This window comes from Athene cunicularia (genome assembly GCF_003259725.1).
Source record: "Athene cunicularia isolate RWA chromosome 20 unlocalized genomic scaffold, athCun1 chr20_part1, whole genome shotgun sequence".
In the NCBI taxonomy this organism is placed as follows: Eukaryota; Metazoa; Chordata; class Aves; order Strigiformes; family Strigidae; genus Athene; species Athene cunicularia.
Window position 1 is genome coordinate 104,836 of NW_020799125.1, and position 24,077 is coordinate 128,912.

At 39.5% G+C, this 24,077-nt stretch overlaps 1 protein-coding gene across 2 annotated transcripts in view; it reads left to right on the forward strand.

Moving 5' to 3' along the window:
• Window positions 1-41: 41 nt before the first annotated feature.
• RTEL1 (regulator of telomere elongation helicase 1) overlaps window positions 42-24,077 on the forward strand; it is a 48,872-nt gene continuing 24,836 nt past the window's right edge. For both annotated transcript variants that reach the window (XM_026862187.1, XM_026862188.1), the window contains exons 1-21: window positions 42-150; window positions 243-360; window positions 1,499-1,697; window positions 2,077-2,170; window positions 3,080-3,161; window positions 3,770-3,830; window positions 4,075-4,150; window positions 4,877-4,961; window positions 6,090-6,155; window positions 7,956-8,109; window positions 8,456-8,494; window positions 9,139-9,217; window positions 9,868-9,965; window positions 11,242-11,297; window positions 14,759-14,833; window positions 15,799-15,880; window positions 19,816-19,948; window positions 20,108-20,221; window positions 21,742-21,782; window positions 22,845-22,930; window positions 23,654-23,731. In XM_026862187.1, coding sequence (XP_026717988.1) covers window positions 131-150; window positions 243-360; window positions 1,499-1,697; window positions 2,077-2,170; window positions 3,080-3,161; window positions 3,770-3,830; window positions 4,075-4,150; window positions 4,877-4,961; window positions 6,090-6,155; window positions 7,956-8,109; window positions 8,456-8,494; window positions 9,139-9,217; window positions 9,868-9,965; window positions 11,242-11,297; window positions 14,759-14,833; window positions 15,799-15,880; window positions 19,816-19,948; window positions 20,108-20,221; window positions 21,742-21,782; window positions 22,845-22,930; window positions 23,654-23,731 — 1,836 coding nt within the window. In that variant the 5' untranslated portion in view covers window positions 42-130. The remainder of the gene's footprint in view (window positions 151-242; window positions 361-1,498; window positions 1,698-2,076; window positions 2,171-3,079; window positions 3,162-3,769; window positions 3,831-4,074; window positions 4,151-4,876; window positions 4,962-6,089; window positions 6,156-7,955; window positions 8,110-8,455; window positions 8,495-9,138; window positions 9,218-9,867; window positions 9,966-11,241; window positions 11,298-14,758; window positions 14,834-15,798; window positions 15,881-19,815; window positions 19,949-20,107; window positions 20,222-21,741; window positions 21,783-22,844; window positions 22,931-23,653; window positions 23,732-24,077) is intronic.

The window sequence follows — 24,077 nt, forward strand, 5'->3', positions numbered from 1 at the left end:
GGAGGGAGGGAGGGTGTTAGGCCGCGGGCCGGGCCCCGGGTACCCGTGAGCCTCCTGCCCGGGTCGGCTGGTAACGTCCGGTCCCGAAATATGAGGCGAAGTTCGGGCCTTTGAGCATTTCGTCGCGCAGATGAAGCTGTCCCTGTTCCGGTCCGTCGCTCTGTGTGACACCGGCGGTACAGCCTGCCTCCCCCGCGGCGTGGCGGCAGCAGGGTGAATCGCGGGCCTGCGCTCCGTTGCAGGTACTGGACGGGAAAGATGCCCAAGGTAACGCTGAACGGCGTCACGGTGGATTTCCCCTTCCAGCCCTACAGGTGCCAGGAAGCCTACATGGCCAAGGTGCTCGAGTGTCTGCAGAAGGTGAGTCCCCCCTGCCCGAGCTGTTTTGGTTCACTTATTGCGTTTTATTTTTAATTAATAAAGGACTTCTCTAAAACTACGTTGTCACAATTCAAGTTTGCTTTTTGTTCTCGGTATCCTGCCTTTGTCAAGCCTTCTCTGACCTTCTTTTATTTGTATTTTTATTATATAGCTATTAAAAACCCGGAAGTGTGCAGTTGGGGGTCAGTCGAAATGTCAATAGGCTGTTTCTACCTAATTTGAGAAAATAAAAAGAAGCTGAGCAAGTTGTCCTTGTGTCTGTGCAGTCTGCCCTTAGCTATCTGGGATTTGTTAGTCCTTAGACTTTTAGTGTAATTCTTCCTTTTATCTACGATAGGATAATCAATAAGAAAAAGAGTTTTATAATAGTTTTTTTTTTGTTCTGTGGCTGGTGAACAGGTCTTCACAGTCCCTGATTTTTCTGAGAGATCAGACAAGCCTGTGGTGGAAGCTTTGGCTTTCCACATGACTCAGTATTCCTCCATATCGTGGGCAATGGCTTGGTTCCTGCTTGGTACCTCCTTGTTTTAAAGTAGAAGTGTGGTGTTATTATATATATATATATATAAAAATTATTTTCATACACTTGAACATGAATTGTCACAGCGGTGCAAGCTCAGCTGCTGTTTTTTCTGCAACTTGTAGTATTGTTATGTACTTCAAAATTAAAACATCCATGGGGATAAAGTGTTAGAAGTGGTTACAAAATTTTCTGCCTCAACTATAATGTGGGATTTAGTCCCAGCCCTGAAGGAAACTAGCAGTCTCTGATCGAAGAGTCACTTTCTGCAATAACTTTTAATATTTTAATGTTCTCTTTTTGCTGAAATGTGATGCACTCTAGTTGCTCTAAGAGTGGAGAATTCCTCTGCCAAATAAATGGTAATAGCTGGCTCTGGGGTTTATATTGATCCTCAAGAAGTTGATGAGAGGGGTCCTACATGTTGTCCATTTATAACAACCTCACGTGAGGTATCTGTGTGTTTCTGCCTTATGGTAGAGTCTACCAGGTTGTGATGATTTTTTTTACCGAGGACACGCAGTACTGCCCAAAGACCAGTTCTAGTTGAATCTCCAAACTTCTCTCTTTTTAAAATTTTATTTCTCTTCAATAAAGAAGGTCAATGGCATTTTGGAGAGCCCTACAGGCACAGGAAAGACCCTCTGCCTGCTGTGTTCCACTCTGGCTTGGCGGGAACACTTTAAAGATACGATCTCAGCCCGCAAGATCGCGCAGCGTATGAACGGAGAGGAACTCTTTCCTGAGAGACCCGTGTCATCCTGGGGCAGCTCTGCCACCGACGCCGATATCCCGAGTGAGTACTGTGGGTTTTATGCTCGGGGGGTTGATACAGGAACGCTAACGAACACTTGCTTTTATCTATCCTGTGTAATAAGTGTGTAACCGTAAAAGCCATGGAGGCAGTGTTCAGCAGCCAAAGCACAGTTTCACCCTTTTGTAGATTTTTAAAGGTGTTTTACATATTGTAAATTTTTCTTAGAACATTAGAAACTCATTTAGCTCATTTTGTGTGTGAACAGTTAGATGACAACATTTCTTGCTGTCTCTACAAGGCAAACTGTTACCATAGTACCAGCTGGGAAAGGAAGCTAATAATATCTCTAGTTCTTTCCGTGCTAATAATGTTTTTCTGCTTTTTTTTTTTTTTTTTTTTTTTTTCCTCTGTTCGGCAGCTTATTACACTGACATTCCTAAAATAATTTATGCCTCCAGAACTCACTCACAACTTACACAGGTCATTAACGAATTAAAGAACACAGTCTACAGGTAAATATGATTTAGGTTAATGTTCCTATTCAAAGAAAAGTTGGAGAAACCTGTGTGATTCAGTTATTGTTTGAATTTATGTGGATGAATGTATAAAAAAATTATATCCAGTGTAAAGTAGTTTTCTTAATGTGCATGTATAGAATCTGGATTTCTTTGTTACTGGGTTTGGGTTTTTTCATACTTCACAGCTTCTCTTATCTCCTTTGATCATAGGATTTCCTGAATTTGGTCTGGTTTTGGTTCTTTGCTTCACACATTTACTTCTAAAGTTACCTTTTTTTTCTGGAGTATTTCTTTAAGGCAGTGGGAAGCCATTGCAAAGTTGAATTCCTTAGGCTGATGTAAATCTATGAGCAACTTTGTGGTTTTGCTGTACTGTTGTCTGTGATAGTTTTCAGCTGTTGATGTGGCCGGAGCTCTTTGAACAAGCAGTAGTAATTTGTTTATATGTTTCTTGTAAAGATAAAGCCTTGTAATAGGGGGAAAAAAAAAGTATTGCAGACGTTTGTAGTCCATCAGTTCTTGCCATAACCTTTCTCTAAAAATCACAGCCAGCTTGGAGTAGCTTGTGATAGATGACAGAACCGGGTTTATTAGGCTGAACTGTCATAACAGAACCCAGATTTTACAGTGGATGGTGTAAGCTGCTACTCATTACCTCCTGCTGTAAGCTGCTGCTTACTACCACCCACTGCTACCAGGAGAAACACAGTACCGTAAAGTCGAATAACATCTATAGCTGTTATGGGCTGATTCACTGTTTCTGATTCTGACCCTTATTTTGGGCTCATCTATTCCTCCTGAACCTTTTCCTTTTGATATATTATACCCAACCCAGGAATGTACAACCGTGTTCTTTCTGTTGCCTTATATTTAACATCGGCTTTGTGTACTCTCTTTGAACAGGCCAAAGATATGTGTGTTGGGTTCCAGAGAGCAGCTTTGCATCAATCCTGAAGTGAAGCGACAGGAGAACAGCCACACGCAGGTGCGAACAGAGCCTTGAAAGCTGCACAGTGACAACCTGGAGGCTCTTTGTTTTGGTGGATGGCATGTAATCCTTAACTCTGACCTTGCTTAACTACTGGAGGCTGTAGGGAAAGGTAGTAGTTCTAAATGTGTTTCAGGGAACTTTTTATTTCTAGTTGTGTCAGTGCAAAATTTAATTCTGAGTCTCTGGTAGCATTTTCCATCCCGAGAAGGATGTCATTGTGTAGAACATGAAAGTTAATAGTTTGCAGTTTACTTTCTGATCTGCCACTTAAATGTTTTTCAAGAGCAACAATAATTTCAAAATAGTGCTGCAGCGATTGATTTACCCATTATGTTTATGAGTAATAGCAAGTATTACTCTTTAGAAAATTAGTGGCAAAATAGAACTGAGTTTCCTCTGAGCATCTGAGTGTTCTGTGCTGCGTAAGAGATGAGGTTTTATGTTGGATGGAAGAGCACATGATTTTAAAACCAGAGAACTGGGATTAGCACTCTTTCATTAGCTGGTGTCACAGAAAACTAATAGCTCTTCACCCTTTAATACACTTTTCAGTGCTTGACAAGCTGTGCTACTCTTGGCTAAAATATGCTCTTGTTTTACAGATCTACATGTGCCGAATGAAAGTGTCGGCTCGTGCTTGTCACTTCTATAACAATGTGGACGGTGAGTTTGGCTGTGGAAGTAAAACCCTGGTTTTGGGGGAGGGAGAGGTTTGCTAGGCAGGTAGAGAAGTCCGGAAGAGTCGGCAGAATCTGCCTGTGCGTGCATGTGTGTTGTTTTTGCTCTGTGTTAATGTCTTTTCAGGAATGAAATGTTAGGAAGGGGATGAGCGTGATGATCAGGGTAGTGACGAATCTTTGTGTGATGCCTTTAGCTAAGCTCGCGGTTATAATGTCATTTTTCACAGAAAAGAGTACGGAGAAAGAACTGGTTGAATCGATCATGGATATCGAGGACTTGGTTAAAATTGGAAACAAGCACAGGTAAGTTATCCCCTCTGATCTTCCTCCCCCTTCCTTGTGAAAATAGCAAAAACTATTTCTCTGCTCATTTTTGTTAATACCTTGGTATGAACTTGACTTATACTGAAGTAGCAGAACGATGATGAGAGCCAAGTGGAGTGGCTAAATGTGGTGCAGAGACAGCTTCCAACAAACTCATGTCCACACTAAAGCCTTAACTCCTGTCACTGCGGTTTTCATCATACATCAATTTATTTCAGTCCTTCTGGTGTAAAGACTGAATCAGATCCGAGTCAGGCTCACCGACGTTTTCTTTCTTGCTTGAGCAGAGGCTACCAACCTCATCTGATGTGAGAAATGATATTGCAGGTTTGTTTCAGATCTAAGAGGATGAGGTGACCGCTTTGTTGAGATACAATAAGTCTAGTCCATCACTCCGTTCTAGCCTGAAGGGGTGAAATGATAATGCAGTAATGAATGGCACTCTTTCTCCTTTAATATTTTTTTTGTTCTTTGTTTTGTTGAGCTTCACAGCTGGGTATTATTTTCTACACTTCTTTTTACTTGTCTCCTGTGAATAGAGCTAACCATCTGCCCTAAAATTACAAGTACCAGTTTCAGCTCTTTAAGAAATTGATTAGAAACACTTGAGAGTATGAAACATAGTACATGAATCTTGAGTGCACTCTTAATATTTCTGCAAGTATTACTTTATAATTTGTACTACTTTTTTTTTTTTTTAAACAGAGCTTGTCCTTATTATCTCTCTCGAAGCCTGAAGCAGCAAGCAGATATTATTTTTATGCCTTACAACTATTTATTAGACTCAAAGGTAACATACACCTTTGCTTCTAAATGCCATTGTTCTCTTTATCTCTTACTGGTTTTTAGTGCATAAGCTATAAAGAACTGCTGGCTAGCAAGTGAATGCTTTTTGTGGTATACTTCAAAACTAATCAAAACCCAGTTCAAATTAAGAACCATAGAGGATGCCATTTTGTGTTTTTCTCCATCAAGTTCCTTCTCATTCCTATCTCCTTCTCCTTAAATATTTCCTTTTTTTTGTTTGAGGTCTTGCTATTTTTATAGAATTAGCTTTGCAGAATGTGATGCCCTTGTTGTTTGGTGATATTCACCTCAAATATAAATCTTCAGTCACATATTGTGCGGTATTTTTACCTCAGAATTTCTGGAGTTCTAGAGTAAGGAAACTTTTTCTAGTAGAGATTGGACACCTCTCTTGGAAATAATTGCTGGCTTTGTAAAAGAAAAATAAGTTGCAATAAGTTGTCCATATTTCATGGATAGGAAACCTTTGAAAACTCTTGAGGAAACAAATCTGACATATTTATGCAACTTGGAGTAATTAATGAATTGCAGTAAAGGCCAGATTACATTCCACTGCTACAAAAGGTAAAGCAACCAAATGTTTAATAAATAAAAAAAACCCCAAAACATAAAAAAAATTCTGACCACCTTAAGCAAAGAAGCATCCTGAAATGAAGTTACATGATTTGGTACTGTTGGGGGGGGGTGTTTTCAGAGCATCCGCTTCTTATAAAAATGACACAAGCATGAATTTGTAAAACCAAGGCAAATCTTCCTGCTTCACACCCCAGTCCTCCCAGATCCCTGTTGGCAAAAGTAGTGACTGAAATGAATTTTGATCAACTTGGGCATCCTAGTATGGTACATCTGTTTTCTTCTTTACTACAGGGTCAGGTGTAACCTCTGTAGACTTTTACATGATGCGTTTTAGCACCTTCATTTCCAGAGAAAATGACTCTGTGCTTTCTGTATTAGGTAGCCACAGTGGTTACTTGCTGTATGTAAAAATAAGTCAAAATACATGAAAACCCCGATCTGTCTCGTGAGCCGATTTCTCAGTCAATCAGATCTGTGTTTCTGTATTTCTTGGGGGCCTTTTTATCCCTTTCCTTTTTCTCTTCTTTGTCTTTAGAGCCGGAGAGCTCACAACTTGGACCTGAAGGGCACTGTGGTAATTCTTGACGAAGCTCACAACGTGGTAAGTTGTTTCTGGTCTGCTGCCGCTTTTCAAACTTCATCCAGAGAGAAAAATGGACCCGTGCCCTATTACAGTCTGTAAATTCTGTGCTCGGCTATTTCAGTTGTTAAGGTTCATCGTCATGAATGTTTCTTGTTTCTGTGACAGTTAAAGCTTTGTCGTTCAACTAACAGTTCTTTGATACTACTGGGATTTTCTACCAGGTGATAGATTCTTCCTGAAGGGTGGATCTCCAAATTTATTAAGGCCGCTCGTTTTCTTGTTTGGAGAATTCTCTTCCAGGTTGTAAGAAGTCATGAAGGATCCATTCTGGAAGCTCAGCTGCATCAGCTGTCCAAGTACAGTAGATGGCAAATGTGACTCTTGTAATATTTCTAATTCTTCACTCATAGATGGGGAAAAAAAAAAAAGTGCTCCATCATTGAGATCATCCTCTCAGTTGGCTCAAAACCGCAGCCCTTTGCCTAAATAATGACATTCAAAGGAACATTTGAAATATATCTATTTTTTTCTGCCACATGAACAACCTCCCAGAGGGATTTCTGCTCAGCAGCTGCACAGTTTATTTTCTGCTTGTGTGTTCTTTCAGTAAACAGGCCACTGGAGGGTGTGTTGTGTTTGACTGGGGATGGTCGCAGGGTTGTGTCCAGAATGTGCCACTTTCATCAGATTGAAAAATGTGTGGAAATCCAGTAGTAGTTGTTTGTGTGTCTTTTTTTTTTTACCCTTTATAGTGTTTAAAAATTATTAATTAATGCCTGCATACAGAAATTAACCAGAACAGCTATTTCTACAGCTATGAGGACTACTCATTTTGCAATAGTTCTCCCACGGTACTGCTCTTTCCATGTGGAAAGTTAGTAATTACTCCAAAATAAAATTGACTTCTGATGAGAATGCTTATACATGTAGCATTTTTTTGTTGTTTTATAACTTATTTCTTCATAGCTATTGCAGTCAAGTTTTTATGTGGGTTAGTCCTTACTATTTCTGTTCATTCCTCGGGGAAAAATGTTTCTTTTCATGAATGAAAAATTTGTGACAAAACAAATATGTGACTTATTTTTCAAGGTCATAGAGTTTTGTCAAAGTTATCGTTTGGTGAGTGTTCAAACCATTACGCTTTTTTTTTTTTAAACAGGAAATTAGTATGTTTCCTGCTGTGTCTATATTTGTTCTGGCATACGTTTTGGCCCAAATTTTACATTTGAATAATACGCATTTTACTGTGGTTTTCTTGTTTTGAGTTTTTTCTTTTTTTCATGGCCTCCTTCCTTTTTTTCTCCATGCCCCCATCTCTGCAAGGTCATGAGGGGCAAGGACCATGTCTTTGTGTGAGTGGATATAGGGATAGGAGTATTTCTTAAGAACATGAGAGGGACCAGGAAATAGCTCTTTCGAAGGATAAACTGATTCTAACTAAAAAAATTTGCTACTTGGACAGTTCGTGGTTGGTTTTTTTTTTTATCAGACAGCAAACAAAAGGATGTCAGGAAAAAAATCTATTGGCAGCAACACTGAGAACACAGAGGAGGTGACACCTGTTAAAAAAATTATCACAGTGGTTTGCTACTAGATGGGAACGGTAGGATGTTGATACCATGGAAAAGGCTAAATTTGTTCTACTCAGAAAAAAAGTATGCTTAGTAATAGTCTTTGTGTTCCCAAAATGTCGTGGCCTGAGCTGGAGATCAGAAATGAGATCAAGCCTGGTCATCTGGTCTCTATCATCTGTGAAACTGTCTGAGCCAATAGCACACTGGGCAGTCCAAGTAACGCTTCCATCCCTTGATATTTTAGGAGAAGTTGTGTGAGGAATCATCTTCTTTTGACTTGACACCCTATGATCTGGCTTCGGCAATGGATGCTGTAAACCTTGTACTGGAAGAACAAGCCAAAGTAGTTCAACAGAATGAAATAAATGCTGAATTCAATATGGAGCTGGCCAGTTCAGGTGTGTGACAGCTCCAAACCACTGCTTCGCTGGGATTATAGGGTGCCACTACCAAGAACTGGAAAAGAAATTTTCCAACCAGTTTCTGGAGAACTTACTCTCATTAATATCTAAATTGTTGTTAATTAGTAATCACTGCCAGACAAGTACGATTTGGCTGAACACATTTGGCCAAATCAGTGTGACATGAGGGGTCATGAAAGAGAACAGCGGGTGAAATACAGAAGACTTCTTTCCACATGCACAGTTCTAGCCTTCATATCCCTAATTTCTGAAAAGACATAAGGGAACTAGGAATGAAACAGATATGAAACATCCTCTTTGAAATCTTTCCTTTCTTCAACAGGACTGAACATGGAACTTGAAGATATAGCAAAGATCAAGAGTAAGGTTATTTTTTGTGTTGTTGAAAATTTGATGTTGAAACAGTTTCAGAAGGTCAACAACTATAAATAGGGTTCATGCAGTATTTTTGTAGGTGTTGCTCATAACTGAGAAATTCTTAGAAATTTAATTTGTCTCTCTGGAATTTTAGTTACTCTTTTTTTTTTTTTCCCGGGAAGATGACAGATTTGGCAGATGAATGTGTTGCTTCCTCCTTTTCTAGAAGTTCCCTTGTCTTCTAATCTTGTCAGTGTGCTGGAATTATATTCATTGCATCATTCTGCTGTAGGAATGTGATACATAAAGTTAATAGAAAGACCTTGAGATGTTTCATGTTTACAAAGCATTTCCAAGAACAGCTTTTCCTGTCTGTAGAGAAGAGTTTAACGTTTTGCTGACAACTTAAGCTTCATCTAAGAATTGAGGCCACAGAAGTTCTTAAAGTTGAATATGAATATTTAGAGATAATATCTAGGAAATTAGTTTTGATCATTTTGATTTGTTTACAGGATCAAGACAGCTAGGTTGCTGTCTTTGATAACCACCTTTGTAATAAAGTAGGTTTGGAAAAGAGGCTTAGATGTGTCCCAGAAATAAGTTTCTGTGAACCCTAACCATTTTTTTCCCTTCTTGATTCTCTTAAAGAAATTCTTCTTCAGCTTGAAAGTGCTATTGATGCAGTGGAGCTGCCACCGAATGATAGTGGAGTCACCAAACAGGGAAGGTGAATTTCTTCTTGTTAATTTGCGTGTTAAAAGCACAGCAAATTCTAGTGAAGCTGTTAGGGTGGGTAGTGCTGTTCTCATTTCTGAGAATATTACTTATTCAAGGTTTTGGATTTCCTTAAATCCCCTTTCTGTAGTAATCATTTATTCCTAGTGGAACTACCTCTTAAAGTGTTTCAGGAGTGGGAAAGCCTGTGCTGTTGTATGTCTGTCAGCTATTCTGAACTGGAAGAAGCTCCTCACTGTGGTGCTTTCAGTTTTGTGTTGATTTAAACAGAGGTACTAGTGCTGCAGTGATTTCGTTTGAGGTATCTCGGAGCTCTCTAAGTCTGTTTCTACGCTAGTGCAAAGTGTATGTTTTTAAAAAAAAACCCCATGGAAATGGCATGCAAATCAGTTTCTAAATTAATACGTACTGAATGTTGTAGACTAATCATGGCAAATGTGAAGGATGAGGTCAGTATGCATTCTGTCATGGCAATATTGTCTGCTGTCTTTATAACTAGTTACTGTAAATTAATCTTTCTCCTGGAGACATGTTTTGCTACTAGGTGGTGAAATTGTTGTTATAAAACAGTAACTGTAACTGTGTCCATGTGATTATTTACAGTATTTACCCATTTGTGCTTTTTTATTTGTTAAATTGCAGCTACATCTTTGATCTGTTTGCGGAGGCCCAAATAACATTCCAGACCAAATCCTCGCTCTTGGAGTCACTAGAGCAGATTTTACAGTTTCTTTCAGGCCGTAAGTGTAAATTTATCGGTTGCCTCACTCTGACTTTTCTGTGTAATGGAAGTAATTGGAAGTTTGCATTGTCTGGGGAGAGGGGGAGAAAGGCTTCTTTGTTTATGTTTAAATTATAAAGCTTTTAAAAGCCAAACTCTGACCCTGAGGACCTGTGTCTTTTAAGACTTGCTGTGAGGTCCTCTGCTGGGAAACGTGGTTTATGTCTGTTCATGCACCAGAACTAGTTTTAAGAACCACTTTGTGTCAAAACCTGAGTGTGTACCAACATATGTGTGTGCACACATGTGTGTACATAGATGATTTTTGCTCACAACTCTGGTTTTCCCCAAAACTAGAAGCATTGTGGGGTAGAGCTTGCTGACATTTTGCTGATGATGCTTTCAGTGTCTTGAGTTCTTCCCTGGTCATGGAGTTATGAAAAAAGAATGTTGGGAATCACGTAATGTGTTGGTTTTTTTTTCTTGATTTAGCAAGCTTCTGTTCTACTGTCTATCAGCATCTTGTTCTTAATTTGTCCTTCTGCAAAGAAAAATCTCCTACATGTGCTAAGAGAATGATTTAGTTCTTACTAGCAGACTGAAGAGAGTGAGCCACCTCCTTGGAGACTAGAACTGAGACTGTCAGTTCTGCATCCTTTGAGAACACATCTCTCCTGCCTTTTTTTTTTTTTTTTTTTAACCCCCAGCATCTTTCTCCTTTTAGGCTGTTTGGCCTCTGGCTTAACAGGTGCATCTATTGATCATTTCTGTGGTCAAACTCTCATCAGTGTATTTCAGATGTTCTTCTAACTGCTCCTCTGTAGTCACTGTTTTAAGCATACTAGAAGCTTGGAAGTGACTGTTAATGCTATTTATAGCTATAGTAAAGGTTAGTTTTCTCTCTGCATACCTGGGTAGTCAGTTCTCTATTTTTTTTCATGAGACTAATACTGTGTGAGCTTTTGTAAAAGTAGCCACGCAGTTTAAGCATGCTTATCTCTGTTTTAATTGTCTCCTTTCCAATTTGTCATGTAGAGGAGCCTTAAGAAGTTTATGTAATTGTCTCAGATGACAGCTTCCGAATCCAGCAGGGACGTGGAACATCCTTTGGAATGCCAGTTTTATGTTTCTCCTTGGATCTTGAATAATGATGAAAAACTTGAGATGATTTATTTGTTTCAGATAATATTTTTAAGTCATTGTTTTTAGTGTGTTGTGCTGTTCAGGTAAGATAAGGGCGTAAACAAATGGCTGTATGTTTGTGCTGTAAAAGTAACCGTGTTTTTTCTCTCTAGGCACTGGGATATTTGTCAATACATCTGGACTGCATAAGCTCTCAGATATTATCCAGGTAAATCATTATCACTACTTCTGTGTATGTGTAGAGGAGAGAAGATTTGATTTTAAAAAATGTGGAAGGACATTGGATTCATTTTATTCTTGATTGTACATAACTTGTGCAGTGATGGAAGTCTGTGAGGTTTTGAGGAGGAAGCTGCTGCCTAATGCAATGGTCTACTTTGATTGTTTTACCCAGGTTGTTCTTTTACAGTTTCGATGTCACTTTTTGGAGATACTTGACTGAAATTTGTCCAGTTTTAGCCTCCACCAGGTGGAGCTGGGTTATTGTTTACTTTCTAGCAGCGTGTTTGGGAATGAGACCTTCTCATAAAACAACAGGACAGGCTATGCAAAAAAAAAAAGAAATAAATATAATTTAACTGTGCTTTTTGTTTCATTTAACTATTAAATGAATAGATCTGTAAAATAAAAATCTTTTTAGTGCCACAGGACCTGAATGTGACACTTGTGGGTATCCATATGGTGCTGTCAGTCCTCTCCCTGCTGTGCCCTTGCAAAACATTGATTATGAAAAATCTGGGTCCCATAAAATTAGAAGGTGCAGTGAGCCAGTGGCCTGAAACTCAGTTTCTAACCTCCCTCTGAAGTTGACCCAAGCTCTAATATTCTTGAGTGATACTCAGAAAGAAGGTAATGTCTGGACAGCTTAAAGTTCAAACAGAACCGTGTCTTAGCCATAGCGTTATGTATTAGAAAAGCTGCTGATGTTTGGGATTAAGTTCACTACATTCCCAGAATTCGATGATTTCTGAGCATTGCCTTGGCCCAAGTTACTGGGTGTCAGGTTGGATTAGACCTTTTCCTGACAGTGAAATAAGGCCTTTACTTCCCAAATACTTGTGGGTTTTTTGGATCAAAAAGATCTCTTCCCCCACATCCCTAGTAGGTGGGTGACATTTTAATGTGTGTTAATAATTACTTTTCTGTCTCGATTTTAAGATTATTTTTTTAATATTAAAAATTACAATTCAGCCACTGATGCAAGAAATTCCATGACGTTAGTCTTTTGTGGCTGGCAGTGTTCAGTCTCTTTGTAGTTCTCTGGTTTTATTCTACTTAGTAGTAGCCTGCCTAAAAGATGAGCTGTCAGACTTCTTCAGAAATCCTTAATGTCATAGGTCTACTGGAAAATGTGCTGCTTACAAGTGTAATCTTATGTTTATAGGAAGGAGAAGAGCATCAAAAAAGGTGCTGAAATAATGGACGCACAGGCAGGAGGGGAGTAAAGTCTGTAAAAGCAAAACAATGAGGAAAACCACAGCGATTTATTTAATCTGAAAAGTTAATTACTTCTGTGTTCCACTCTGCCTTTGGCTGCAACAAAAGAATTCTTTCTTTTCTGTCTGGGTGTGGTACCAACTGTGTACTTGAGTTTTTGCCTTTTTGCTGAAGGATTTGTAACAGCCTCGCTTAGGTTTCCCTTTACCTGAGATTATTACTGTTTATACCTTTTAGTGCCCCTTTCAAGTAAATCGAGGCATTAAATCATCTGGATTTGAATTTAGCCATATTCTCTAAAAATCCTATGCTGAGTCTTGGGTTTTATTTCTTTGAGGTGGCTCAGGTCTGTTTTGCTCTATGTAGCAAAACCTACTGACAACATTCAGACTGTCTTCCTGCTGATTGCTGGAAAATCTTGCGAAGAGGAGGTGTGAATTGTTCAGTATTACTGCTTTTCACCTAAGAATTTACTTGCTGATTGTAAATCTTCTAGAATTGTAATTTCATAGAAAAGGATAACCTTTATAATTTAAAATTTCCTGGAAAACATTATTAGATGCTTGTAGGAGAACAGTGAGGTCAAGTTAACACAGTAACCCCTATAGCTGATCTGTTTTTCTTAGGCAGTAAGGCTTTCTGTGCTGGTTTTGTTTCCTGGTAGTGTATGAGTCCTTTATGCAGGTGGAGAGCAGCCTCCGCATCCAGAAGGACCCCACAGAATAGTGCCCTGTCTCCAACCAAACCCAAAGAAACATATTCAAACTTTGTGGCCCTCATGATACAGACAAGTTATCTAGCTGTATTTCGAACGGCCCTGGTAGGCTTTTAACACTGAACTCGTCAATACTTGGGTGTGTTTGCAGTGGCATACACAGTATTTCTTTTTTATAGCAGCAGTTCAAGAAAACCTTGTCTGTGTGTTCTGGTTCAGTAGTAGCAGTTTGTGTACACTGATACCAGAACGATTTGTACTGGAAGGTGAGTGTCACCATTCTTTGAGATTAGTTTCCCAGGGTTGCAAAGCTGAGAGATGAGAAGTTTCAGAAGTAGGAGCCAGGTCTCCCAATCCCAGTGACTGGAGCTCACAGGTCAGCGTGTGCTGCAGGACCGGGGATAACTGAATTGTCTGTGTGTGCTGCTTTAGCCCGGGGATAGGAGGAAAGGTGACTCCAATTGGAAGAGCAGTTTTTTTGCTGAAAGCTAAGATCCCTCTGCTGGTGCTGCTGAGGACACACACACGGACAGTTACTGCAAATCATCTGCCACCTGATAGTCTGTTACCTTGAGATCTTTTTAAGTAGGACTAGGTCAGTCTTCCTAGGTTAAACACGGTGCTTTCTTGTTACAGAGCCTTGTCTTCAAGACTTAATTTATAACCAGCTTGTTTTTATTAGCCACGAAATTTTTTCTTCCCTACTAAGAACACTAAGATCTCTTTTGTACACCCTGTCTTTAGTCATTTTTCAGAAGATAGTGTTTCCAGGAATTGTGCTTTTTTTTTTTTTTTTTGACTAGTGATGAACATCTTTATTGTTGTAACCAGCTGATATTTTTATGAGCTTGGATAATTCCTTTTAAATGTCTGAAGAAATTTTTGTTTAGAAAAATTAACAGAAGTTATAAATATTTGAGAACCACAGCTGTTTTAATTGAAGCTGCACTGGAATGCCATATGTTTGAAAGAGCATCACCCCACCCTTAGTCATAGGACATCACATACAGGAAAGGGGAAGAAGCGTAACTGTGCAGAAGAGTTGGTGTAAGCTTTTGATTTAATATATAGACAACGAGATACGATTACAACTTGATTTTTTCTTTCTAAGCAGAGTATTAATAGCATAGGGTATCACAGCTGAAACTTTAAGGGAATTCAAAAAGTTCTTTTACATTCAGTTGATCTCGTGAACATGTAGTGTGTTTATGTTCATCCACAGCCAGGAGTCATGAACAGCATGAAGAATACTGCCATTTGTGTGGTTTGAATATATTTAGATACTGGCTTGGCCTTTTTGGAACAATGAGAAAGTCATTACAGGAATTACCTGTTTAAAAAAAAAAAAAAAAGTATTTATTAAAGATTCTCTACCTTTAATAACAGGAGCAAGGAGATAGAGTTAAGGTTATAACAGCAGTAACTTTTGTGGAGATACTTCGCCGTGCAAAGATACCTTAGGGATTTTGCTGAAAACAGTTGTTAAATCTTTTAATTTGTTTACATGCATCTTCCAGACAGTATTCAACATCGATCCTCCAGAAGGCACAACAGGTTTCAGTCCACGTCAGTCGATATCTAAATATTATAAGGTATGGGATGCTTTGTGTTCAACGTTTTTCCTTGCTGGTATTTAATGTCTGTGCTTCCAAGACTCAGAATGATGTGGATAGTAGAGCAGATGATGATGTTGATTACAGGCAGGATATATAAGTTCTTCCAGGAAAAAAACCAACCAACCAAACAAACAAAAACCACAAAAACCATATAACCCCACAAACAACCACCACAAAACAAAACCAAATGAAAAAAAAAAAACAGAAAAAACCCCAACAAAAACCCTTCCCCAAACAACAAATCAAGCAAACAAAAAAAAACTCACCAAAGAAACTGTGGTTTAAGTTCCAAGGAATAAAGGGAGCAAAGTGGTAATTATTAAAGAAACTCTAAAATGAGATTAGGAAAGTGCGGCAAAAATGAATTATTGAAAAGTTTGACACTGCATAGCATGCAAGAATTGTTGTGTTCTTCCAATAATCTGTTCTCCTGACTCTAGTTTAGCCTGTTACCGAGCAAGTACAGTAGAGCTGCTGAACCTCCCCCCCAAATCCTTAATTCTTTAGCATTTGGGACTTGTGGGCTGCAATGCGTTTAGGAACAGATTTTTTTTTTTTAAGATAAAAGGTAAATTTCATATTAAGTTTAAGATTTGATACTTTGTTGTTGTTGCTAAATGAAGCAAGTCTTTCTAACACAATATTATTTTATTTTTCTAGTCTGGGTGGTTTATTCTGGTGGACAGCACCCAAGTAATTGGGTTGTCTGTCTCTGCTCAGGGCAGCCTGTGAGAAGCTGCTCCCATAAACTGACTCAATGGCTGGTTAAAGGGTGATATACCTCTTTGCTCATTGTTGGATATGTTATGAAAGACTGAACACAACCTTATTAACACTATAAAAGTGACTACCCTTAGTATGAGTTAGCTTTTTTTGAGGGATGAAGTGCAAGCTCAGTTCTGTGTCCATCTCTGGAAATGTTTCTGTTGTTTTTCCTTCAGGTACACATTCATCTGGATAACAGTAATCAGAAGAAGAAACAAAGGACAGATCTCTGGAATTCATTGTCTGCAAAAAAACAAGGTACAGGACTTGGTCTTGGTGAGGCTCATGGGATTGAAAACTGCTCAACTGCTCCTTTGTGATTCACATAAGGGAAAACAGTTGAAGACATCCCAATCTGTGACTTAGGTTTGTGAACAGGGAGTCCTCTGGCAACATTTGGAATGTCACTAGGGTTTTGAGTGAAACATTTAAGGTAACACAGGTGATGTTAAAACACAGGTTTGAGGAATGAAGGGCTGAACAGAGTAACTCCACGAGGGCGTGCTCCGGGTCTGTTGATATGAAAAAAAAAAAAAATTTTAAACCCAGATGGCATAGTAGTGTTCCTCAAAAGAGCTGGAAAGTCTTAAGTGCATGATTAGTATGCCTTGTTGCCATGGTCCAACTTGAATCCATTGGTAGATGTGGGCTTGGGAAAGATTTTTTTTTTTTCCTCCACTCAGCAGAGAACCAGTGGGTGGTTTGGTTGTAGCTTTTTTTTTTTTGGCCATCTTCTGTAAGATGAAGAGACTCAGAGCGTTAGTCTTGTCCTGGAGCTCTGTTTCTCTAGAACAGGGTAGGTTTTTAAGGCTTTGGGCCTTGAACTAGGATTGTTTGAGGGTGTTCCTTTGCACTTCCAAGTTTCCAAGTACAGCTCCATTGTGGATACGAGGAGTCAAGGGTGTTCTTTTCACTTCTATCATTACTGCTTACCTCACCTCCCCTTTAAGAAATCTCAACCTTTTTGTACTAGTGCTTCTAGTGCAGTTATTTCAGTGAAAGAAAATCAATCTCCATTATGGAATGATTGCTTACATTGGTGTAGAGAAGATCTTCAGACCAGCCCAAGAATGGGAAACCTTCAGGATTGACAGTGAGGTTTATGAAATACTCTGTTATCCTCATATCAGCTCTATTTCTCTGTATAACTGTGTTGTGTTAAACACAAAATTAGTGTTGCTAAGGCTGTAATTATCTTTTACAAGAAGGAGATTCATGTATAGATATGATACTGAAAATGTGTGCCAAAGTATTATAATAGTAAATTCCATGAAAGTTCTTAATCTCTGTTGAAATTACTCATATATGGTGAAGGACTTGTGGGTTGGCTCATTCTAAAGCTCTGTAGCGAAGGTTCATGTGATATGTGAGGGAAATAACACTCAAGACTGAATTCTTAGCCAGAAAATGCCATGCCAGCTAACAGCCTCAGGGCACTGTTACCTTCTCTGACCTTTTTTTTATTTTGAGCAACTTCCTAAGTTCTCCAGGGCGTGTTGTCACTTATCGATAGTTTCAGCCTCAGCTATGCTCTTCAGTCCTTCTTGCTCAACTGAGACTTCCTCTCCTTGTCTCTCTCCTCCCACCTGTTTTGTTCTTTATGTAGGCTCTGCAGAACTTGGTATCTGGAACTGCCTCAATATAATTGAGCTTCAAAATAGCAGATTCAGAAGAAAAGGAACTTGCCTTCTGAATCAGAGGCTTATCCTAAGGCTTCCGTAAGGCAGTACTGAGCTTGGCTTTGTTGGACTTGAACATTCATTCTTTCTGCTATTTTAAGTGACTTTAAAAAAAAATAAATAGTTAGGTGGAAACCAAAATATTTTCCAATTAGATAAATGCAGATCCCTTTACCTAAGCCTTCTTAATAGAAGACTCTCCAAGGACCTTTTCCAAATGCCTTGCCTCAGAACTGTCTCCTTAATTACTCAGTTAAATGCTCTTGGGAATGTAAGTGTATGTTTCACAGAAATCGTTTTCTTAAGGAAAAAACGGAACAAAGAATGAGTTTCCATGAATTTTGTGGTTTTGCAGATAATGTCCCCTTAAGTGTTTCCACAAAGTAAGTTCTCCTCTGTTTATGAGCAGAAGCATGCTGTTTGTTTTCCTGAGATATTGCTCAATTGGAGTTTGAAGTTACAGGAATAACTCGAAGTAGATGTTGTTAAATATGTGTGCAGGAAAAGACTAATAGGAACACTTAGATTTATTGCATAATTTGGAGGATTGATATACAGGAACAGTACGAAGCAGCTGCAGATTTCTGTGATTTAGCAGACACATATTGATAAAAACAGTCTTTGCAAGTACCTGTGCAACAGACCGGCAGTTTGAGACCTGCACTATGTGCACACCTAGCGGAGGCCAGACAAGACTGATCAAGTCTCCAGTTTCCTGGAGTGGTATAGTAGATTGTATAGCAATAACGCAAACCTTTTAAGAATAGCTGTTGTCACAGGATTTTGTGGACGTTTTTTCAGTCGAGAGTAATTCTCTATAAACTGTAATTAGTGAGAAGTGGCATAGCTTGGGATAGCTGATGAGATCACCGCCCGAACTGTGTTCTGTGCACAGATGCTGCTTGTGAATGCAATATTGAACTGTTGCAGTTTTATGCTTCTTGCATAAAATAACATGCTTCTTGCTTCGCTGTAAATCACTGTGGTGTAAACTATCAGCAAACTATTTCTTCATGGATTAGCTGTCCTTGTCCCAGGAATGGAAAAAGCTGCGGCAGACATCTGTGTAACATCCAACAGTTCCTGCTGATGAATGGGACCTTTAAAATGGGTGTCACGTTGCTCAGCTTGAAGACATAATTGCAGAACACCAGGCTAAGAACCTGCTACAACTCCAGCCCCTCCAGGACCTGGGCAGCAGGTGCCTGGCAGCCATCCTGCAGGGTTGCAGAGAGGGTCTGTCAAGCTGAGGGAGGAAAATACAAGTGGTTGGGCTTCTTCCCTCCTAGGCCATCCCATGGCAGCACCGTTTGCTTCTAGCGGGATTTCTTAGGCCCCTTTGGCACTTCTGTAAGTGGCTGTAGGTACTTGCTGGCCTGTCCATATACGGATCCTAACTGTAGTTTGTACCAGTTCTAAGTGTGAATTACAGAAATACAGAATTTGCTAAATTTTGGAATGGGATTCTCCTAGAATCTGGATGTTGACTGGATGGATTTGCCCAAATGAGATGGAAAAATTTCAGCTTAAAATAAATGTTCTCTTGTAATTCTAAGCAGTAAGTGACTCACTGGGCACATATTAATGGGGATTTCCTGAAACAGTTTAGCTCCTTTTTGGAAATACAGTCTTTGAATGAAGTGTGCCCGTTTAAAAGACATGCACTTATATGGATGCTAGACTTTAGGGGTTTTTTAATGGAGCTAATCACGCAAAACAGAAGCAAAAGCTAATGTTTTATTTGGCTGCTCTTGTTCTTGACTGATTATTTCATTCCCTTTTTCCTTTGACTGTCTGAAAAGCTGATGTGAAGTTTTCAGCAAGACAATGGTACAACTATAAGCTGAGTAATGAAGGAAATAACTAATGTGATTTACTAATTTTTCTTTATATCCTTTCTGTTGATAAATTATAGTATGCCAGACTTTGTGTCATGCCCATTTTATATCCACATCCATGAAAGGTCTGAACAGAAGTTGAAAGGTTTGGCAGTTGACTGGGAAAATGGAAAGTTTAGCTAAAAGGTTTATAGCTGTTGGAGATTCCCAGTGGAGAAGGAGTTGTTCTCTTTTCAAGCAAGGGTAGGGATGGAGATTTTTTCTTTTTTAGTAACTTCAGTTGTTTGTCCTTTGTCCCAGTATTGTGCAGTTCTTCTGCCATGCTTCCCCTTCCAGTTGTCCTTAAAGCAGAAGTGAAACAGTGGATGGAGGACTGAGCAGTTTAATCTGCTCAATCTGCCTGTTACTTGCTGACAAAAAGATCTGATGCTCTGTCTTTTCTAGAACCATCTTTTGATTAACAATATAATGAAGGTGCGAGGGAGCAATGACCTTTTAAACTCTACTTTAAACAGCCACAGTAATTAAATATGGGAAGGACCAAAGCGGACTGTACCGTACATCTGGAATTTTGGCTCCAGATGCTGCCTGGTTTACTCTGAGAAGTTCAGATGCAATGTGCTATATGCTAGTCATATTCTAATTTTTCTTGTGGTTTTTTTTTTGTTTGATACAGGAAAGACCTTAAGCTATTGGTGTTTCAGCCCTGGGCACAGCATGCATGAACTCGTTCGACAGGGAGTCAGGACAATTATCCTCACTAGCGGGACCCTCTCCCCCCTCTCATCATTTACAATGGAAATGCAGATGTAAGTGCCTGGATGCGTGAGCACTATCGTTACTGAAAACGCACCATCTGCTCTTGTGTTTTTAGGTTTTATCTCGGGATTTTCAAGTGCTCTGGACTGATAACTAGTAGGGAATTGTATAACGACTATGACTGGCATCTTGCTTTTGTGTTTCTTCAGCCCTTTTCCTGTTTGCTTGGAGAATCCTCATGTTATTGATAAACACCAGCTCTGGGTTGGGATCATTCCAAAGGGGCCTGATGGAGCTGTGCTTGCTTCTACCTATGAAAGAAGGTAATGAACTACCAGGTGGGATTCTGCTTTGAAGTCTTGGGTTCTGACATTTTGGCTTCTGTTTACAGGAGACTGCTGGAAAGTGGTCTTTGTAGTTCTGTTCTTGGATAAACACTGTGCTGAATAACAACACTCTTTAACCACTACTGCTGAAAACTTAGAACTGGAGGGTTGGAGCGGGTCAAAACAGACAGCAAGGAAGGTCAAAGCTTGGTTTTGTTGTGTATTGACTTCCGTTGTGCAGTGTGATAGTCTCACCGGCATCTCTGCATTTAATTTTAAAAGGCAGTTTCACGCTTTGGTGCGCATGGCAGAAGGTTCTGTGCTTGCCAGCTCTCTGCAGTTACTAAAGAGTGGCATCACGCTGGTGCTAGTACTGTGTTTAGGGATGGAATCCTTCTGTAGCATTGTTGAAATGAGAATCAGCTCCTTGGGTATGAGACACGTGTTCTTCCATTTAACTTTCTTCCTGTAGTACACATGTTTTTGTGTTGGCACATTCTTAAGCCTGTTTCAGTTTTAACATAAACAAACCTCTGGCTGAGAAATCTGTAGTTTAACCTGCTGCAGGCCTGGCTTACTCTTTTAGCAATACAGGGGGAAAAAAAAATAATCTTAAAAAGCTTTTACTTAAGGGAAAAATGCCAGATGTTCACAGAATTGGAAAGGGACTTGGCGACTATAATTGATTTTTATAGAGAAGTCTGGAAAACCCTCAGACTATTTTTCATTTTCTGAAGCTTAGTGTGCTGTTTCAGTGTATTTTGTCTTCTGAAGTGGGAAGGTTGGGCATCCCCTGCGCTTAAGGCCTAGAATACTTATTGTTTTGAAGGGAATTCACAGTGTTTGCTGTGTTTTGACAACATCTATATGGTGATTTGGGTTTTTGTAGGTATTATATAAATAAGCACTTTTTTTTTTCCCTGTATAGGTAAGTTTCCTGCGAAAACAGTATGCAAAACTTACAGGGCACTAAAAAGAAAAACATAAAGGCATGAGAGAACAGGTGACTCTTCAGTCAGGGCTGGAAGAATTAAATACTGCTCATTGTAGAGCAATGCTCTTTCAGTGAAAGCAGAAGTGATTTACTTGGCTTATGCCACAACTAAATAATAACCATAGTAACAAAATTCATACTTTTTGCCCCTGCAGCCTCACCACACCTGATTAATCACTAATTTAAATAGTTAACATTAGTCAGTCTTGGCAGCATCCGCAGACTTCTCTGGCAGAACTTTTCACCTTTAAATTGTTAATATTAATCATTAAAGCCATACGGCTGCCCCTTTCCACTTGTTACAGTTTGATCAAAGTGAAGCTTAGATTATCTTCAGTGCTAATAAGAATATTTAATAGTAATGTGTGGTCAAGGTATTACTAATTTTGTGTCCTCGGAATGGGTGCTTGCCCCGGGAAGGAAAGCAATTGGGAGTGTGGATATGCTATTTTAGATGAATATTGGACAAAGTCAATATGTTTGAAAAACACAGAAAAAGAAATTACTTGATTTCTCTTTATAGGTTTTCGGAGGATTATTTATCTTCTCTGGGGAAAACAATTGGTAAGTGAAGCATGCAGATTTCAGAAATGGGTTGTGGCACAAGTTTTTTAGAGATCTACTAGGAGGAGGAATACCAGAGAAGACCCAATAAGACAGAGGAAGGTAAAGGATTGCATTGCACATCTAAATGCTGTCTGGTTTTGTATGCTTAGGCAGCTGGCTGCTGTAATTGTGTACAAAAAAATGAGTCTCAGTCCTTGGTCTAATATTTCCAAGTTAGGAGTTCATTTTTACTGTCAGATGTTTGTGTTTGGGTCAAAAACGTGGTTCCTAAACGGTCAGAAAGTGGAGCACACTAGAAGATCAGTGCACAGAAATGATGCAGCCAAGCATCATTTGCAGAGCAATTAAGGATCACAAAAGACAATGCAATTTCTTGTGATATTTCCAAAGACACTGTGTCAAGCCCACCTTAAGTCGGCATTTATTGTTTTGGTAATGTTGTACAAACATGATAGAGCCACAACATTTTAACACATGAGGACAGAATAAGCAAGCCTTTGTGTAGCTTTGGCTGAGGTATGTTTGAAGGAAATGGAGGAGAGTGCTCTGTGGTGTTCAGCTTGGCCTAAAAGGTGAAATTAAGAAAATGCTTTCACAAAATACCAGGTTAATATTTTTTTCAATGAAGTCTAGACTATTTGAGTAGAAAAGCATATCCTATTTGAGTAGAAACCTCCCTCAAAAGCAATCTTGTGGTACCTCGTTCATTCCTTCGAATGTTTAGACTGCAGTGCACAAAATGATCTAAAAATAGATCCTACTGTCACAAGGGGAGATATGGCAAATGACACTCTCTTTCATCTGAAGTGTTGGTGTAGCTCAGTCTTTTATCCTGTTAACACTACGCTTCAAAAAGCTGGTTGGGCATCTGTATTACAGCTTATACCTTGATTGGAGTTTAAAAAATGAAGCGACTTCTAATACACGAACCTTCCTGTCAAGAAAGCAGAAAAGATTTTTGGAAGGAACTCGTGCTGTTAGTATATTTTTTTCCTCTGCAGTCTGTGTACTCCAGCCCAGATGAAAATGCCCTCAGCTGTGCGCTTGCCTGTCTTGCAGGTAACCTGGTGCGAGTTGTACCCCACGGGCTGTTGGTGTTCTTCCCGTCGTATCCTGTCATGGATAAGAGCCTGGAATATTGGAGAGTATGTTAATTAATTGCTCTGCCTTTATTAGGTGGTTTGGTTGCATGCATCGGGTAGCTTGTAGTTATGCTGTCTAACAATGCTCCTTAAATTTTCTTTGTTAATAGTAAACGATGAAATCTGGAAAGTAAAAACCCAGGTCAGGCTTCTCTTATTTTGATCACAATAACTGAAATGCAGTGTTGTAGATACCAAACTGAAAACAAGCTTAAGACATTATCTCATCTGATCTGATTGAGTTCATTTAATTTCAGCAGACTTCTCTGTATTAACCCTCCAAATTATAGATCTGGAGGGGAAAAAAGCATTTCCCTTTACTTTTAATTTGGAACTGCTGCAACTAACTTTTGTAACCGCTGTGTTCATGACTTGAGTCTCCCCGGTGAGACTTGCTTCTGTTTTAAATGCTCCTTCTCCTTCAAAGTGAATGCTGGGACAGGTGTTGTGGGTCTCTGGGGGGTGGATGTTGGGAACTTGCAAGTCGGGAAGAAAAAACGAGTCTCTTGTCTGCACAAGGTCCAGGTTGCACCAGCCGCAGGGAATCGCTGTGAGCGGTGGTGGATTGAGTGGTTCTGCTTCCTCCTCTTCCTCTGCTTGGGCAAGAGAGGAAGGGGCTGTGTCGGGGAGCTCTCTTGAGCTGAGCGTTTCCTTTCTCATGGGCCCTTCTGGTATGTGCTTATGTTCATGCAGCCCTTTCTCATGTGTTCGTTGTCTGTCTAACAGGAGCATGATATTGCCAAAAGAATAGAAGAAGTGAAGCCAATGTTTGTGGAACCCAGGAACAAAGGAAGCTTTGCAGAGGTTGATTATTTGCATTACATACCAGTAACGTTTTCAGAAACTCTTCAAATACCTTCTCTAAGATGTCCTTGGGTGTGAAACACTCAGATTTTATCCTAGCATAAAATTAAAACTGAGTGTTTCTTTGAAGTGTACTTCTAAACATCATTCCTTTACTCTTTGGGCCTGTTGGGCAGGATACAGTCTTCATCTGCCATCCAGCGATGTAACAGTGGCCAACATCTGTCTGTGCTGAGCAATGAGGATGGTAGAAAGCTGCCACTTCAGTAGTCAGCACCTCTTAATGTTCCACGGCACACTTCCTGCCAGCTTGTCACGCTTGGGGAGTAAAGGAATTGTGCAGTGA